General features: G+C 38.1%; 1 protein-coding gene across 1 annotated transcript; it reads left to right on the top strand.

Annotated features, from left to right (window-relative positions):
* Positions 1-1014: 1014 nt before the first annotated feature.
* On the top strand, positions 1015-3498 carry LOC104587406 (putative WRKY transcription factor 51). Its single transcript, XM_010245010.3, has 3 exons — positions 1015-1863; positions 1953-2099; positions 3071-3498. The coding sequence occupies exons 1-3, from the start codon at positions 1577-1579 to the stop codon at positions 3273-3275; spliced, it is 639 nt and encodes a 212-aa protein (XP_010243312.1). The 5' UTR covers positions 1015-1576; the 3' UTR covers positions 3276-3498.
* The last annotated feature ends 15578 nt before the right edge of the window (positions 3499-19076 follow it).

Raw genomic sequence — 19076 nt, 5'->3', positions numbered from 1 at the left:
GGTTTAATAATAAATTAATAATATATTCAAATTCTTGCCAAAGAAAAATCTTGTTAGGCAAATTAAAGATTGAAACAAATGCTTATTATGAGTTTCTTTCCTTTATTGTTTTTTCATCTTATGCAAAATCTTTGAGAAAAAAAAACAAGAGGCATCACAATCAAATCAAATGGTACCAAGTTGTTTCTACACACGTGTGTGTCAAGTCGAGCTAGGTTGGGCTGGGTCAAGACGGGGCGAGGGCAAGGGTATGAGTACAGGTACGGGTTTAAACCATTCTGTCTATTTGTTTGTCTCTTTTCTGAGCATCATTTCTAAGTGATTCATGGAGGTCTGGTAAGCGAGTGCACGCTTACCAGTGCCTTATGGGCTATTTTATCTTGACGACCGATTTGTAATCACCCGGCTACAGGCAAATGTGATTTTAAAAAGAATGACCAAGTGGCATGACTCAACCCTTCATTTCTCTACAACTCTCTGCTTTGCCTTCATAGTTCTGCAACATTGTCGACATTTGGTTTGAAAAGCATTTGTCGATAAGTTTCATTCTACCTTATTTATATTATTTAACCAAGAATGCAAAATTTGTATCACCAAAATAATCCTTCTTCTACCAAGCCCAGATCTGCTACCATTAAAATCATGCTAACATGCTTTTAACATGGCAATCTAATTGTAGGGAGATGTAAAATCCTATCCGTACGCTTTTATTAGCATTTAGCAGCAATACTCCTCTCCCTCCTACCTTAGTTCTCTATCATATATAAAGTAGGGATCACATCTTTATAATTTTTATAAAAATATATATATATATATATATATATATATATATATATATTTAATGCAAGAACAAATTTTAGCAATATAAAATAATATAAAGTACAAGGTATTGCATTTTATATATTTGTATTTATACTCTTGCAAGCGAAGACAAAGTGAAATTGGATGCCAAAAGTAAGCTGGAGTTGGCATTCAACATATATGCCCACTTATATTTACACCAGTGCAAATAAAATTTATGGGGCAAGAAAACTTAGCTGAGGAACAATTGCCGTATCCACACGGGTGTTGTAATATATACAGTGCCCGAATCACCGTGGCCCGTCTCTCAAGCATCACCAGTAATGTAGAGGAGATGTTCTCGATATGCGGCGGGGATATGCTGGGGAGGAGATGTATGCCTGGCGGCTGACAAAACAGTCTTACAAAGCTTTGAGCTTTCACTGTACCGACACCACCAATGAAAGATCACAAAAGGACAATAAATCACCACAGTGGTCGAAAAAATATGCCATGCGTCATCAAAATTGCGTAAGCTGGACCCACATATTGCATCGGGTATGACACGTGGACCAATAACAAAATTTCACTATATCCCTCCAGGAAGGTATCCACGAAAGATCGCCAAAGAGAGAGAGAGAGATAATAAATTAATCGGAGCACGATGAACTTGTTGCGTATCAGAAGTTCAGAACTCATCAAAAGGAAAGTAATCAAAGCTCCAAAACATCTCTGATTCCTCATTCCTTCCCCCGTCTGAGATTTCTTTCGTCCCCTCCACTTCTGAGTTCTGACCATGGCGGCTTCCACTTCCCTAGCAACAGCCTTCCTTCAAGTCCCCAATTCAAATCCTAACCCAACCCTTAATTATACTGATTTAATGAATTATTCCCACCAGCCGGAGTTCGAACTTTCCGATTATCTGCTTCTGGAAGACGGATCGATAGAAGATTCCATGTCCAGCCACCACATCGGATGCCATCCGGAGAACCCAGTTTTACCGGAAAAGGCCATCACTGACTCAACTGGATACACCACCAACTCCGTTACTTACGTCGCCGATACGTCCACAAGTAGCAACATGCAAGTGATGGCGACCCAATTTTACCATAACAACAAGCTGATTGCATGGTCTTTCTAATCTGGGTGTTTGTTTGTTTATGTGGTTGCAGAAAATGCAAAAGTGGAGTGAAGAAAGTTAAGATGGATGTAGGCTCCAGAGTTGCATTCAGAACCAAATCTGAGCTTGAGGTCATCGACGATGGATTTAAATGGAGAAAGTACGGGAAGAAGACGGTGAAGAACAGTCCAAACCCGAGGTAACAACAGAAACAGTTGTCGCTTATACACCGTATATGCGATCGAAAGTGTTTCTAATTAATTTCTATCTAGATTTATACGGCCGGTTATCTCTTCGATTAGACCACACAGAGCAAAACAAAATCAGTTGATGATGTTTACGGTGACGACATGAGAGATCTGCTTTTTGGGGGGTTGCTTATGTCACCCAAATTTTGAGCCACAGAACACACCTAAGATCCATATTTTAGTGTCTGTGATCGAGTTGCTTTTAATTTGGCAGCTATCGCCTTCACGAGTACCTATATCTTATCTTGATTATTTCTTAATAGGTTTGGTAATAGATGGGTAGGATAAGATAGGATCTCTTTTTCTTGGAATATCTTCGAAGCTCTGCATTGATGCAAAAATGTGAAAAACCAGCTCTGTAACTAGTGAGGAGACTCGATGAGCTGCACTTGATTGGCTGGCTGTGTTGGTGTCCGTTTTACGAATAATAACGCCCCACGTACGTCAACCATCACACGAAGTGAGAGATTGAGTGGGTGTGGGGCAATATACACTTGATGGCTGGGGTGTGGTATATATATTTGGTTAAAACAGCCTTCAAGTGCAGCTCCTATATGCAGACTCACTATAGTGAGGCATGGCATATATATATATATATTCATCTTTTTCTGTATATGGGGCAACTTTCAGGGGTTGGGATTAATTGGTTGGTGTGATTGGATTCTCTTAATTACGAGTTAAGATTATGAAGAAGCTGTCAAGTTGTCTTTCTCTCCACTTAACTTGTTCATTAATCATAATGATCTTTCTGATGAAGATTTTGAGCTGGTGAAGTCTGCGAGGGTTCACAAATCATAGAAATTAAGAGAGAGAGAGAGCAGCTTTTATTAATTTATTATATCTAAAGTAAAAAAGTTTTCTTAGCATATATAACGCTTTAGTAAAATGTAGATGGTGATGTTGGGTAATTATATATGGCCAGGAATTACTATCGCTGCTCAAGTGGAGGATGCAATGTGAAGAAGAGAGTGGAAAGAGACCGTGAGGACTCGAGGTATGTGATAACGACGTATGAGGGTGTGCACAATCATGAAAGCCCGTGTGTGGTTTATTACAACGAAATGCCATTAATGGTTCCTAGTGGATGGACTTTGCAAGCTTCACATTCACACTCATCATCCTCTTGAGAAGATCGACGCTACGTCGTCTCATACTCTCATCTCTGTGTCGTTGTTTGTTTTCTACTCCACATGGAGACGAGACGCAATTAATGCTAATGGGGAAGGAACGAAGCGAAGGAGGGATATGTATGAATCAACATGATCCCAACTCATCATACTCTTATCTTTATTTATTACTGTCATTTATCATCAGAATCCTTGTAATTAACTAATAACATATATTAATTTACATCTCTCTCTCTCTCTCTAACCAGCTGTAAGGATTGGTAGGTTTGATACCAGCTTACCCTCTGGTAGCTGGAGTGTTCTGGTCTGACCCTGGGCTGGGATAATGGATACTGATGATTCATATCCATGGCTAAAGAGCGAAATTAACCAGTAAAACTGTTTGGTTCTTTCAGTAGTATTTTTTGGCTTATTATATATCAGAGATGGAACCCAGCTTGGATAATAACAGTGTCCGTCTCTGATGGGCTGTTTCTAATACACAGATCAACCTGTGCTCCAAAAAGAAAACCCAACTTAATTGAATTTGCTTGAGCAAAAGGGGATTTTTTTTTTCAATTTTCTTTGTTGAATTTTAATGGTCTCCTTATAAAATTGAGCTTGCTTTGGGTCTAATTGACTGACTCAGTGGAGTCAACTCTGAAATCTGGACAATAGGGATGAAATTCAACCATATATACTCGCCCACTGATTACTTAAGCGATGGATATATCTCCACAATAGCAGTAGGAGAGGTCTAATTAAGAATTTTAATATTTCCAGAAGCAAAAAGAAGTTAAAGTTCACACTGTTACATTTTTGGAAATTCTATCTTTGAAGGAGAAAAGTGGAGATTTCAGGAATTTCTCTCTTCCCTGATATTTTCTCTCACTTTGTTCTAGTTTCCCATGAAATTTTCTAATAGAAACTGCTCAATAGATGGAAGTTGACATATCCAAACCATTTGGAGTTTTATTATGACTAATTTGGTTCTACCTTGGGCTGTCTCCAAATGCCCTACAACTTTGCTCTAGGTCTTTTTTAGGTAAACAGCTCCAGGTCTAACCTTTCACGTACAATTAATTAATATCGCCTTATTAATTTCAGCTGAGGTTCTCTCTTATAAGATAGAGAAATAAATAAATTAAATAGAGATCTGATATATACCTATTGTTTAAATACGAGGTAATTAAATTTAAATGTATTATGGGAATTGGCACGTGCAAAACCTCACGTGGTCACCAAATTAAAAGAATAGAACTATATATCAAATAATATACATCAAGTTCAAGTGGGACCTATAATCTCCTCACTTATATATGGGTACTTGTTGGAAAACATGTTCATTACCCATAAGGCTGTATTTGGTTTGAAAGAAAAAGATAAGAAAAGGTAGGGAAATCTATAAAAAGTTTTAAACTCACTTTGGAAAGAAAATAAATACAAATATGTATAGTGCAAATAGAGGTTTAGAAACTGGAAAGAGTATAAATATAAATACATACAAAATACAAATTTTTTTATTCTATATATTTATATTTGTATAATTTCCAATACAAATATATATGGTGCAAATACATACAAAAATATATACAATACAAGGTTTTGCACTCTTGGGGGATGCTTGGAACCGTGGCCGTTTTTCAAAAAAATGGGGCCACGTTGGATCCACATATTCAACAAATGCCCATGTATCTCATTGTTTGGTTCAACCGATTATTAAAAAATCGGGCAAGCGGACCCCACCGATGCATGAAATGCCAAAAAAAACAGTGCCACGTTGGTGTTTCATGCATCAGTGAACTATTCCCACTAACAGTTGACTGATGTGTATCCTATCTGGTGCTTACCTGTCAGCACATACATGAAAAACAGTGATGAAAATCACCTTACCAAACAACATAGTGTTGCTCACTACTTATGTGGCATAAGCGTTTTTTTTTTTTTTTTGGTGAAAAACAAGTCTTGGAAGCATGGACGTTTTTTCTTGAAAATTCGTCCCAAAAAGCGCCCACGCTTCCAAACACGATGTAGATATTTGTATTTATACTCCTTCCAAACTTAACTTTAGTTGAAAATAAAGAGTTGTATATGGAAAGTTGGAAACCACGTTTCTCTTCTTTGCATTTCATTAATTAACCATGTTTAAAGGGCAAACATGGGAACTAAAAAATGGATTCAGCTTCTCAATACATTTTGGTGGAAATTTTCAACTCTTTAGTTTAGTAGGTGTAAAAGTGGATAATGTGTGAATTTATTGGGTATTCCTTAAAAGTCACTCATGAAAAAGTAATTTTTCTTTCTTTATTTTTGAAAGCACTTGTTATATATATGATCAAGCTGGGGTAATTAATGGGTTTCATCCATGATTTGGTGTATCGCAAGTACGATATTAATCTGTTTCATATGTTTCTAGTGGGTTTAATAATAAATTAATAATATATTCAAATTCTTGCCAAAGAAAAATCTTGTTAGGCAAATTAAAGATTGAAACAAATGCTTATTATGAGTTTCTTTCCTTTATTGTTTTTTCATCTTATGCAAAATCTTTGAGAAAAAAAAACAAGAGGCATCACAATCAAATCAAATGGTACCAAGTTGTTTCTACAAGGCGTTTTTATATGTAATAGTGTTTTCAACCCATCGTTCATTCGGTCGGTGGAATCATTGGAACTGTCACATCGCCAAGATTTTGGGTCCGGTTCAGTTAAGACCTGTTAGACGGTAAAAAACTATTGATTTTGTCAGAAATCGTTTGACCCAATTGGTTCAACTATTGATCCATTCGACCCGGCCACTGGGTCACAAGTTGTACACTCATCAATGTATGTAAACTTTCAGAGGCCATAATTTTACACTTCGATGTTAGATTGAGGTGATTTTTTTTCCTATTTTGGGTAACTTTTCGAGATCTATGCATCCCAAGGTGCCATAGGCACTTTTCCCCGCTATTTTTGCAAAAAACAACCTTTTTTGGCCTTAAATTACAATTTTAATATTTTTTATAAATGAAAAATTAAAAAACTGAGTTAAAAACTATAAATTAAATATAAAAATGCATATAAAATATCTAAAATATATTTATACATTATTTATTGATAAAATATATATTTGGCCTCCAGGTCAGTTTTTAAAACATTGATATGTCAATGTCATGTAGGTGCTTTATTCTCTCCATTTTTTCTTGTTTAGTTTAACATTTTCTTTTTTTTTTTTCGCTCCAAGGGCTACACAATAGGGGTAGTCCATCCCAATAACCCATTGCAGGTAGGGATGAACAAGAAAAACTAAAAAACCGAACTGAACCGATGAAACCGGACCAAAAACTTTGGTTAAACCAAACTGGTTGGTTCGGTTTTCAGTTTGGATTTTTAAAAAGCCAAAGGCATCAATTCAGTTTTGGTTAACCAATACAGAAAACAAATGGTTAACTAAACCGATTGGTATACATATAATTCTATATATTTTATGTATATTATATATATATATATTTATATTTTCTTTATATTATAAATTAATATATTTTTTATAATATACACTATAAATATAAAAAACCGAAAAACCAAGTAACCAAACCGACAGTTAACCGAGTTGGTCAACCGGTTAACCGACCGGCTTTGATTTAGTTTTGGTTACCGGTTACTGGTTTTAACCCTGGTTTAGGCAGGATTTGATCCCAAGTCTCAACTACAACCAATGTGAGACCTTACCAACCAGCCAGTCGGCACCTTGCAGTTTAACATTCTCAAAATGTTTCAAATAAAACTAATGCCTTCAATTATGTAAGAGCAACTTTTAAAGAAAATATTATTTTGATGTTTCTTGCAATGGAAATTAATGTTTTCACCCTTTTGCTTATGTGGCATCTAATAGTGCCTAACTAGCAAATTGCTGAAACCTCCCATGAAGTTTTTGGTTATTGCTGAAACCTCCCCTGAAGTTTTGTAATTGCAATCACCTCCTTTCAACTTTATGACATAGTTGCAAGTAGACCCACTTGGTTAAAATCCTCTAACAAGAAGTATGAAAAATGTCCAAAATATTCATGTACTTACTATTGAGGCTGGTTTTTACACAAAAAACAGTACAAACTTTGTGAACAACAAAAAAAAGGAGAGTTTAAAGCTGCACCTTTACCTTTGAGAGATTGATATGAAGGAAAATTTGGAAAATGAATCAATTTCCGAAAAGAGATTAGAAAGTTTTGGGGTAGCGATTGATATAAAGAGAATGGAAAATAAACATTTTGGTCAAAAGTAACTGCATGGGTATTTTGGACATTTTCATACCTCTTGTTAGAGGATTCTAACAAACGGGATCTACCGATAACTGTACTAGAAAATTCAGGGGAGGTGATTACAATTACCAAACTTTAGAGGAAAAGTTTTAATAATTTATCCTAAAATATACATAGAACCCAGAATTACTTTATCAAATTTTAGGACGAAGCATTATCTAAGAAAACAACAACGATGTATCATATCAATATAAAGCACTTATTCTTCTACATGTTATCGTAGTCAATAACTTGATATTCATCACATGGTTAGCATTAATGTTTAACACATTTCACACATTTTTATCACGGACTCACGGTACTACATTATTCCTTGGAAAACGTAGGAAATTGAATTGCTGACTGAAAATATAGAAATATAAAAATATAAAAGAAAATATAATGCAACTTAGATGAGTGTATCAAAATGAAAAGAAAATTAAAGGAGAATTTCATTTTGATACACACCTCTAAGTTGTATTATATTTTCTTCTATATTTTTATATTTCTATATGATAATCACCTCCTAGATGTTATTCATAGTAGTTTTTTTTTTTTTTGGTTGGAGATGATATAATGTTGTTAGCTGACAAATTGCAAGATGAACTAGGTTTTAGAAATGAAAATTTAATGCTTATCTGAGTTGGGAAATTTAATAAGTGTTTTTTCTAGGAAATAAGCCCATTTTGAATAGCTGAAAATTTTGTCTGTTTTTTTCAAGCGCTTTTTGAGAAGTGCTTATTGTGTTTCTGGCCTGTCTTGGCCCATCACGTAATTTTCAAAATACCTATACTAGATTCATTTTAAAAGAAACACTCTTTCATCAAATCAAGCACTCATAAGCGCTTATTAGAATAAACACTTATTATCCAATAAACGCTCCCAAATGGGGAATATCTGGCATGGCTCATGTACTGAATACAATTGTGCATCAGGGAATGGATCCCGCATATAGAGGATGCTCTACATCAGGAATTAGCTTAATTGCTCAACTAGAATCAGACTTAAGCCCAACTATTTGAGTTGGGCTACATGAATCCTGTCCTGCCATTGTTTGATTTTAATGATGAAGAAAAGAAGACTTGTTAAGGCTTCAAACATTTGTTTACATTTTATATAAAAAGTCCAACTCCTCATTATATCTTATCCCCTTTGTGTTTATCATTCTGCAGATAACCCCAAGTTATTTGAGTGGTTAACGATTGTTATTGGAGCTGGGATTACAAATGGGTAAGGAGGCCCAATGGGCTCAAAGTCTGAGCCAATATATTGCTGGTCAAGATTGGTCATGGGCCTAAACTCAACACAGTTATTCACTGTACGTAGCTTCCTATTGATAAAGCTGATATTCTGCCGAGGCTGAAAATGACTCCAGAGATTGATAGTGTACGTCACTATTCATACTTAAAAGATACTAGACTCTGTGCTGTAGCCTGTATGTACAGCATTAATGTATTGGAATCTTTCATCTAAATTTGTATGCATGTGTTAATCAAATACACCCTGTTAATCGCAGAAATTGTTTGGTCCCAAATCCCAAATCCAATTGGTTAAGCTTAGGAATTAGGAGTCATTGCTTTCGGCCGGATCCTTGAGATCTCTCAATAAGTTTCCACTCAAAAATCAATTTAACAACACACATGTTTGGCATGCAAATGCAAATCCACGTACACATAAGGCAAACCAAACTGTCCACTGCCATTTAGACTTTGGAGAATATTGGTAATGAATTTGATTCCTGAGCTGAAAAACAATAATTTGATTCAGTGCCCATATTCAGGAGGGCTGAAGCGCAGCGGCTTCTGGCTGTCCGCTGTCTGTGTGTGGGGTTCACACAAACGACCTTATATAATACAAGCTATAAAAGCTTTATATATATTCGATGAAATATCCAGAGAGCCAATTCGGCTGTCGATCAGCCAAATTGAAGGGCTGTCAGCTGGTTTGGGAATTGGGAGTAGCCTTAGTTCCACTTTTAAAAATGTTGAGTCCTTTATATATATAGTTACTTTGCTGATTGGTGGTCGTGGTGGTTGAATTAAGAGCTTTCCGTTGCTGAAATTGCTGATTATATATGTATTTGAATTATCTGCTATTGTTTTAATTTAATTTGTAGATTATTCGGAAGGTTAGAAATGGAATATTCATATTCGAGGATGTTCAGCCTAATCCTATTCTTCTTGTTTTATGTGAACAGGTGGATGAATAAAATGAGGAAAGTTTCCCATCAGTTGATTCTTCCTCAGATGAACTCACAGCTGCTGTTATGGCTTTTTTTGAATAACGCTTTTTAATTGTAAAGCTAAAACAGATGATAGCTTTTGTGGTTCTGGAATCAGTGGTGGTAGCTAGCAAGCAAGGTGTAGGAGTCTGCAGAATATGCTGAATTATTGGTTTGGCGTGCTGTTTATCTGCTTTAAGTTTGGGTATTAAGAACTTTAGTATTGAGTGCTGTTATCTGACATTTTTCTGATTTTATGCATTTAAGCTAACTGTCAACAAATATAGGACGAAAGCAGCTTCTTTGAAGCAGCAGAGCCAAAAATTATCTCCCAAGTGGACCATCAATCTCGAACTCAGTAAGCCCAATCCATATCTAAAAACTTCATGATGAAGCCTATGCGAGTAAACCCTTTTTTACCTGCACCATTCATTGTTTTGATGCAATTTATATTCATTTAGGCACAGGGTTTCCAAACCTCTAGAGTGGTCTTGGACTCTTAGGCCCAATAATTTGCCACGTGTCTCGTATGAGATAACTTAAACCAAGTCCATAATTGATATAAACTCAACTTGAATAAGTGCTGGCTGCAATTGTTCGTTCTACTATATACTCATTTGTACAGCATAGAAAGCAATCTATTACAACTCCCGGAAAGCTTAACTAAGATTAATCCTTGACCCGGTAGCTAAATTTAATCTAATCATTTACTCCTTTCTTAATGAACCAGTTAGGCTGTGTTTGGTTGCTTTACACTGATGTAAATGCATGGGAGTACTGTACATAGGTTGAATGTAAATTCTAATTTATTTTTGCTTTATATTTGACCTTGTCTCATTTGTTTCTGTAAAGCAAAATAAGAAGTTCATACGTAACAAAACATGGTGGTAGGAGAAGGGATGTTTGTTTGAGAGTGAGGTAGGAAGTAAGATGATGCGATGCCCACTTTATATGAAAGAATTGAGGTAGGAGGAAGGTATGCAAATTTTGCATTAGTTTTTGATATGCAAAATTTACACTGCTGGCAAGTGCAAATGAAAGTATGAGACAAAGCATCAGTTTTTGAGTACCAACTCATAGTTGCATAATAAGCAAATTCAAAACCAAATTGGGTGTAAAATTTGTATTTGGTTCAGATTTTCACTGCAACCTGCACTGTTGGGTTGCTTGGCTTGCTAAATGATGGAAATCCAACCATTTTTTGAAAATCACTACATGTATGGATTTTTTTTTCTCTTTTGTGAAACTACGTTATGACGTTTGGATGCATATAAAATAGCTTGAACATTTTCAAGTACTAGTTATAGGAACTAAGAAATGATAGAGTGAGTCTGGTGGAAGTGGAGGTGAAGAAATTGAAAATGAAGAGGGATTTCCTCCTCCAATGTCAAGAACTCTGTTGGAAACAAAATTCTAGGAAAATTTGGCTTCAAGAGGGAGATAGGAATACTGCATACTTTCATAGGATGGCCACTATGAGGCAGAGAAGATATAGGATTTCCTAGATTAAAGACAAAGAAGGTAACTCCATAACTAGGCATGAAGACATTGGCAATTTGATAGTTGATTATTTTGAAGAACTTTACACCTCTCAGGGTTGTCAAAATTTGGAAGAGGTTAGAGAGTTGTTCACCCCATTTATCTCAGACTAGGAAAATGCAGACCTATTAGGAATCCCTCTAGAAGAGGAAATTAAGGAGAGCATCAATAACGTAAAAGCCCTGGGACCGGATGGATAACCTGTAATCTCTTTTATAACTTTCTAGGAGGCACCAAAGAAGGATTTGGTCGATTAAGTTTAGGAGTTCTTTAGAAATGGTTGTTTTGTAAAAGCCTGAATCACACTTTCATTACTCTAGTTCCAAAGTGTTATGGGCACACCATCCGGCAGCGTACTGTGGAACAGTCATAGGCAGCAGCACGCACGGCAGGCCGCACAGCAGCAGGCACCGCCTGGCAGCGCCGCACAACAACACGCACCGATAGCGCGCAACGCGCACCGCCAGGCAGCAGCGCGCACCCACCCAGCACCGCACGGCAGCGGCACCATGGCATGCAGCACGCACCGCCAGGCAGTAGCACGCATCGTGCACACACCCGGTACCGTACGGCAGCGGCACCATGAGCCGTGCGCACGCACTGCGCGGCAGCAGCACTGCGCGCACGCACCGCGCGGCAGCGGCACCATGAGCCGCGCGTACGCACCCGGCAGTAGCAGCAAAGCAGGGCCCACACGACAGCTCATAGGGGTGGGCCCACCCATATCTGGACACGTCAAGCCAACTCGCCGCCAGCCTACCTTATCCTTATCTTATCCCTTATCTTTATCTTATCTTATCTTTATCTTATCTTAAGTAAGAGTGAGTTACCATTACAAGTAGGTAATTAGGAGTTTGAGTTTAATTAGGAATTTCTTTCTGTAATCTCCTATTTAAGGAGCCACGAATTGAAATAAATCATTCAGTTTTCCAGCCAAGAAAATAGTGAGGAGAGTTCGGGTGGTCTCTTGGACAAATCACCCATTCAGTTTCCGCAATAGGGTCTGCACGTAAGGGAAGGCGCAAGGGGAAGCAGGGCTTTCGCACCGTGGACCGGCCCGTGACGGGATCCTACGCGCGGGACCATAACAAATTGGTATCAGAGCCAAACGTCACGGGCGATATAGAGCAACTGTCTTCCAAGGTCCACGAACTGGAACACCAACTGGCAGAAACCAGCATAGAGGTTCGTGAAGTCAGGGAAGACGTCCGGGAGATGCGACGCCTGCTAGAAGCATTCCTCTCCAACAAAGAAATGAGTTTAGAGGGAATCACCAACACGAACAGACGCCGTTCAGACTGGGCAGAGGCATGCAGCGAACATCAGATCGATGCCCCTACAGCTGTAGTTATTTCCAAGGATCAGCGCACGGAGGATGAAATTGTAAAATCTCCTCCTGTGGCCGGGGACGATGTCACGAACATTATAGTAGAACCTGCAGAATGCGCTCCTTTGACGAAGACAGGAGGGCTTGGCGATGTTGTTGGGGCTTTACTGAAGGCCTTGGCTCGGTGTGGACATAGAGTTATGGCTACGGAACCACAGTATGGTAACTATGCAGAAATCCAAGAAACAGGAGTGTGCAATAGATGTAAGGTGGAGGGGCAGGATATAGAGGTAACTTTCTCTCAAGCTTATATTGATGGCATGGATTTTGTGTTCATAGACAGCCCTATGTTCCGCGATATGGAGAAAAATACATATGGGGGAGGCTGAGGGGATATTTTAAAATGCATGGTTCGCTTCTGTAAGGCCGCTCTTGGGGTTCTCTTCTGTAGGTATACCCAATGCGTTCCTGTGATCCACAACATAGCACACCGGGGTCGTGGTCCAGTACGTGATTTCTGTTATGTGGATCTTCCACAAAACTACTTCAAACTATATGACCCAGGAGGTAGGGAACACTTCAATGGCCTTGCGGCTGGCCTGAGTGCAGCAGAGCGGGTAGTCACTGTAAGCCATGGTTACGCCTGGGAACTGGAAACTAAAGAAGGTGGCGAGGGTCTGCATCAAATAGTCCAGCGTTATGCACTGAGAGACAGGGCAGTCCCTGTTGTTCATACTGTTGGTGGACTAAGAAATAGCGTGCTGCCGTTTGATCCATTCGCAGAGTCCCAAGCCATGTATCCTGAACACGAGCTTGAGGACAAGCTCGTAGTCCGGGAGGGGTGTAATGTTATGGGCACACCATCCGGCAGCGCACTGCGGAGCAATCATAGGCAGCAGCACGCACGGCAGGCCGCACAGCAGCAGGCACCGCCTGGTAGCGCCGCACAACAGCACGCAATGCGCACCGCCAGGCAGCAGCGCGCATCGCACGGCGGCACGCACCGCACACCCACTCGGCACCACACGGCAGTGGCACCATGGCGCGCAGCACGCACCGCCAGGCAGCAGCGCACACCGCACACACTGCACGACAACACGCACCGCGCACACGCCCGGCACCGCACGACAACGGCACCATGAGCCGCGCGCACACACTGCGTGGCAGTAGCTCTGCGCGCACGCACCCGGCAGCAGCAGCAGAGCGGGGCCCACACAACAGCTCATAGGGGTGGGCCCACCCATATCTGGACACCTCAAGCCAACTCGCCGCCAGCCTACCTTATCCTTATCTTATCCCTTATCTTTATCTTATCTTATCTTTATCTTATCTTAAGTAAGAGTGAGTTACCATTACAAGTAGGTAATTAGGAGTTTGAATTTAATTAGGAATTTCTTTCTGTAATCTCCTATTTAAGGAGCCACGAATTGAAATAAATCATTCAGTTTTCTAGCCAAGAAAATAGTGAGGAGAGTTCAGGTGGTCTCTTGGACAAATCACCCATTCAGTTTCCGCAATAGGGTCTGCACGCAAGGGAAGGCGCAAGGGGAAGCAGGGCTTTCGCACCGTGGACCGGCCCGTGACAGGATCCTACGCGCGGGACCAGTGCCGTTGCCGTGCGGTGCCAGGCGTGTGCGCGGTGCGTGCTGTCGTGCAGTGCGTGCGGTACGCGCTGCTGCCTGGCGGTGCATGCTGCGTGCCATGGTGCCGTTGCCGTGCGGTGCCGGGTGGGTGTGCGGTGCGTGCCGCCGTGCGGTGTGCGCTATCGGTGCGTGCTGCTGCCTATGACTGCTCTGCAGTGCGCTGCCGGATGGTGTGCCCATAACACAAAGAAATTGGACTATAGTCAAGTCAGAGACTTCTGGCTTGTAAGTTTGTGTAATGTGACCTATAAGGTCATATAAAAAATCATGGCTAATAGAATTAGACCACTTCTGGACAAGTGTGTCTCCCCCTTCCAAAATGCTTTTGTTCCTGGTCAACAAATCTTGGATAATGTGGTGATCACCTATGAGATCTTCCATTACATAAAACACAACAAAAAAGGAGGTAGAGCTATGGCCATAAAGGTTGATATCCTTAAAGCTTATGATAGAATTGAGTGGGATTATATTATTAAAGTCTTGAGAGGGCTTGGCTTCTCTGAGACTTGGTGTAATCTGGTGAGGTTTTGTATCTCCATAGTCTCCTTCTCAATCCTGGTAAATGGAGTAACTGAGGGGAGGGTCACCCCAACTAGGGGTCTACGTCAAGGAGACCCCCTTTCCCCCATATCTTTTCATCCTGGCCATGAAGGGCCTATCCAGAGTTCCAGACTATTAGGAAGAGTTGAGGCAGGGGTTAATTGAGGGAGTTAAGATTTGTAGGGGAGCCCCCCCTCCACACACACACGCACAATTTCCCACCTGTTTTTTTGTGGATGATCTCTTTCTCTTTATTAAAGCTAAGTGGGACCACATAGCTAACCTTTTGGACATAATTGATAAATTTCAAAAGATGTTGGGCCAAACTGTTAATTGTAGAAAATCATACATTTTCTTTAGTAGGAATGTTAGCCATAAGGGACAATTAAAAATGGAGAACTTGGATTACCAAGCAAGATACTTGGAAATCCCCTGATCTGGAAGAAGAAATTAAAAGGCTGACTTAGTGGAGTTTATTCTGGATCAATTGAATTCTAAGTTGAGTAACTGGAAGGCTGCAAATTTGTCCCAGGCGGGTAAACTGGTGTTAGCTAAAGCAGTTCTCCAAGCTGTCCCTAACCATGCCATGTCCATGTGTTAAGCTCCTGGATAGTTTCAATGAGAAAATAGACAAGACTCAAAGAAACTTCTGGTGGAAGCACCAGAAAGACTCAAAACCTTAGCATTGGGCTAACTGGGATACTATTTGTCAATTGAAGGATTGGGAGGACTTGTCTTGAGAAGAGCTATAGATATTAATAAGGCCTTTTCAGTGGAAGGTGGCTTGGTCTTTATTGAATAAGGACTCTCTCTCTGGGTGCAATTTTTAAAGAGTAAATACTGGAAGAATAAAAACTTCTTTCCTTGAAAAGTAAGTAGGAACTCCTCATTCTTTTGGAAGAATTTAGCAAAAGCTCTTGTGGAAATTTACCCTTTCCTGGGCTATATAAGGTGAAACCCACTTGGGAAGTCACGACGTGGGGTAATCCTTGGATTACAAAAGGAGATGGGTTCACAGCCTCGATGGGACCCCCCACTAGGGAGCAGGCCCAGCTAACTCTAGTGGATATTATAAGTAAGGGTGGGACTTAGAATAGGGGAGTTATAGAGCAACACCTTGACCTAGATTGGATTTTGGCAATTAGTTAGACTCACATATTCAGAGTTTAGAGCAGGGAACAGTTCTTTTGGACTTTGGGAAAGAAAGGGGTCTTTACCAGGGGTTGTTATTCACTACTTGGTGGGTCAACATATTTTTGGGCTTAACTCCAACCTTATCTCTTTGGTTAGAGCAGTGTGGGCTTTGCCTATTTTGCCTAGATATAGGCTTTTCCTTTGGAGAGTGTTGAGAGGGTTTGTGATCATTGCAGATGTGCTAGGGCAAAGGGGCTTTAATATTTTAGCTTGTTGTGTCTTTTGTAAAGCTCAGAATGAAACAACTCTTCACTTGTTTTTTGTGCCCTTTTGCGAGAGCTATTTGGTTTGCTTCTCCCATGGCTTTTGTGTTGAATTGTATTAGAAATTCTGTTATGAAAACTATTTTTGTGGCTTTGTGTGCGTTTTCCTCAAAAATGATAAAATGGATTTATTAATTTGGGTAGCGGTGATAGCTTACCACATCTGGTGGTTCAGAAATGACCAGATCTAGTAACAAAGCCTATCTTCAAATTTGGAAAGCTAGAAAAGAGGTTGCTTGTAGGTAGACCTGGGGGGTCATGAATTGTGATACTATCCAAAAAGATAAACCTCCCACCCTCCCTCTAAGGGGGACCCTGAAGGGGGAGGAGGGCATGTTCTTTTGTGATGGTAGTGTTTTGCAAAGTGGCAAAGGTACTTATGCATTTATCTTTCCATCTAACTCAGAGTCTTTTATGGTTACTATAGGGAAAAATGTCTTGGAGTGGGGTCGGTTCTCAAGATGGAGCTCTGTGCGATCGAGGAAGTAGTCTTGTTTGCGGTGTCGAAATCTTTCTAAAAAAATTCTATATTTTTAGATAGCCTAGAAGCTATAAACTATTTGAACCGTGGATCTGTAAATATTATTCCTGAACTTTGGTAGCAAGTGAACAATATTTTTGTTTGTTTGGCCCAAGTTGGGGCATCTTTTGCTTACATCCCTAGGGAAAAGACTTTGTTTGGCCCATGAAATTGCTAAAAGGGCCCATAGTGAGGATGAGGAGGTTTGCTTTGTTGACTCGCCTCCTAATTTTTTGACTGTGTTGTTAAAAAACTTTTTGTTTGAATGGTAATTTCTATTTCTATCAAAAAATAAAATAAAACAAAGTGCATTGGCTTCTGCTTGTTCATATGTTTTGGTGAAAATTTCGGAGCCAAATTTGCTATGGATCAACCAGTTGAAGGGGACACTTCAACCTCTTTGAATACCTTGTTAGAGTGCCTCACCAAGGTTATCTGACTTCTTAGGCAGGTAAACCATGCAGCTGAACCAAAGCTTATCTTCAGCTCAACCCTCCCAAACGGGTCCTAATTTGCTATAGGTTAACTCCCTAAACAAATATTCAATCCTATACATTTACATCTTGCTAAATTAATACATTTCTCAACTACTAGTAAGCATGCACGTGCTTTGCAGATGGCAATTCTAGATGACAATAATGATGGTAATAATATATCCAAATTTTTCTATAAACTTTTATGTATTATTTTTGTTTTATATTTTATATTTTATATTATTAATCAGATGTAGATTGCAAAATTCAAATATGATTACATAAACACCTCATCCAAATATGTGATAATTGGATTAAGTTGTGAAGTTTTTAGGTATCATTGACAAGCCTATCTGCTTGGTAGGGATGCAAATGGGTTGGATCAAATTTGAATAAGGGTATATCCGAATTTAATCCGATACTATTAACAACAAATTTGATTGCATCTCATAAACATGGATTTGAATATGAATTTGATGAGGAAGTCAGATATTTGGATTTGATCCGTTCCAATTTAATTTAAAAAATAATAAAATATTAAAAGAAAATTAAAGTATAAAAATTTAAATAAAGAAAAACAAAAAAATACAAGTATTCGATACAAAATTGCAATATAAATAATATATTTATAAATAACACACACATATCCAAATACGGTCCAATTTTTTTATTGGATCCTATTATCCGACCCGATCCAATCCATTTGCACCCCTATTGCTTGGTTAGATTCTTCATTTTGTAATGTTTTATTTTTTTGGTGTATCTTTTTTTAGTCATTTATCAAAAAAAAAAGTAAGATTTAAATAGAGTGAATTGAATGTGGTGAAATGTAGTAGTTTAGTTTACAATTTAAACCTCATAATTAAATAGTGACTAAATTAAAAAATGAGTATTTTAATCAAAAGAAAATTCCACAATCTTATTCATATTTTTAATAGTAGTGTAGATATATAATTATAGATGTGTTCAGTTTTTACTATAATTTTTTTTGTATTTTTGTGTGTAAAACTAATTTTGATATTTTACACTTACTTTTTGTTTAATATGATAAATATATGATATTATACATATGTTTGAATGTTTTTTTTTTGCAAAATGTATGTATTTTTATATTATATTATTTTTTATTATTTATTTATGACGCTAAAATTTAATACATTTAACCCAAAAGTTGAACTATTTATTATTAATTTTTATATTTCATTTTTGGCCAATTCTAAATTATGTATTTCATGTTCATTATCAATAAAAATAATTTAATTACATAAATGTCTCTAATTTTTCTACGTTTTTGTAATTTTCTATATTTATTTTTATTTTAAAAATTTTATTACCTAACTATGATTTCGTAAATTGATCAAATTGAATTGGATGGTTGAATTGTTTAACCACCACTTGGATAGAGAATGATTTTGTTTTTTAGTCAATTTTAAAATATATGGATTTGTACTTTTAAAAATATTGACATAGATCTTATTAGCAACATTTATTAGTGAAAAAAAAACTTAAAAATATATGATTTTATAAGATAAAATGGGATTTAATACTTTAAAAATAAGACTTAATTAGAAGAGATTAAATGAGATGGAAAGTAATAATCGAAGTTACATTTTGAACCCTTACAATTAGAAATGGATTAAATATACAAATATGGATATTTTAATAGCCATTAAAGTTAACATTAAAGCTATAATAAAATGACTTTTATACCTTTCTCAAATAAAGAAATAGAGGGTAATTTTAGTCCAAAAAATTCCACACTACATTCACACTTTTATATATAATATAGACATAGATTTTAGTTTCATATCATGAAAATTAAGGAT

The sequence above is a fragment of the Nelumbo nucifera genome, chromosome 1 (assembly GCF_055504915.1).
Source record: "Nelumbo nucifera cultivar China Antique chromosome 1, China Antique-T2T, whole genome shotgun sequence".
NCBI lineage: Eukaryota > Viridiplantae > Streptophyta > Magnoliopsida > Proteales > Nelumbonaceae > Nelumbo > Nelumbo nucifera.
This window is presented reverse-complemented; position numbering and strand designations above follow the sequence as displayed.

What these genes read in the sequence shown, in the direction of transcription:
- LOC104587406 (XM_010245010.3), top strand. Translation starts at nt 1,577, where the DNA reads ATGGCGGCTTCCACTTCCCTAGCAACAGCCTTCCTTCAAGTCCCCAAT. An exon ending in ACGTCCACAAGTAGCAACAT is followed by an intron (nt 1,864 to 1,952) that starts GCAAGTGATGGC and finishes ATGTGGTTGCAG; the next exon opens with AAAATGCAAAAGTGGAGTGA. An exon ending in AAGAACAGTCCAAACCCGAG is followed by an intron (nt 2,100 to 3,070) that starts GTAACAACAGAA and finishes ATATATGGCCAG; the next exon opens with GAATTACTATCGCTGCTCAA.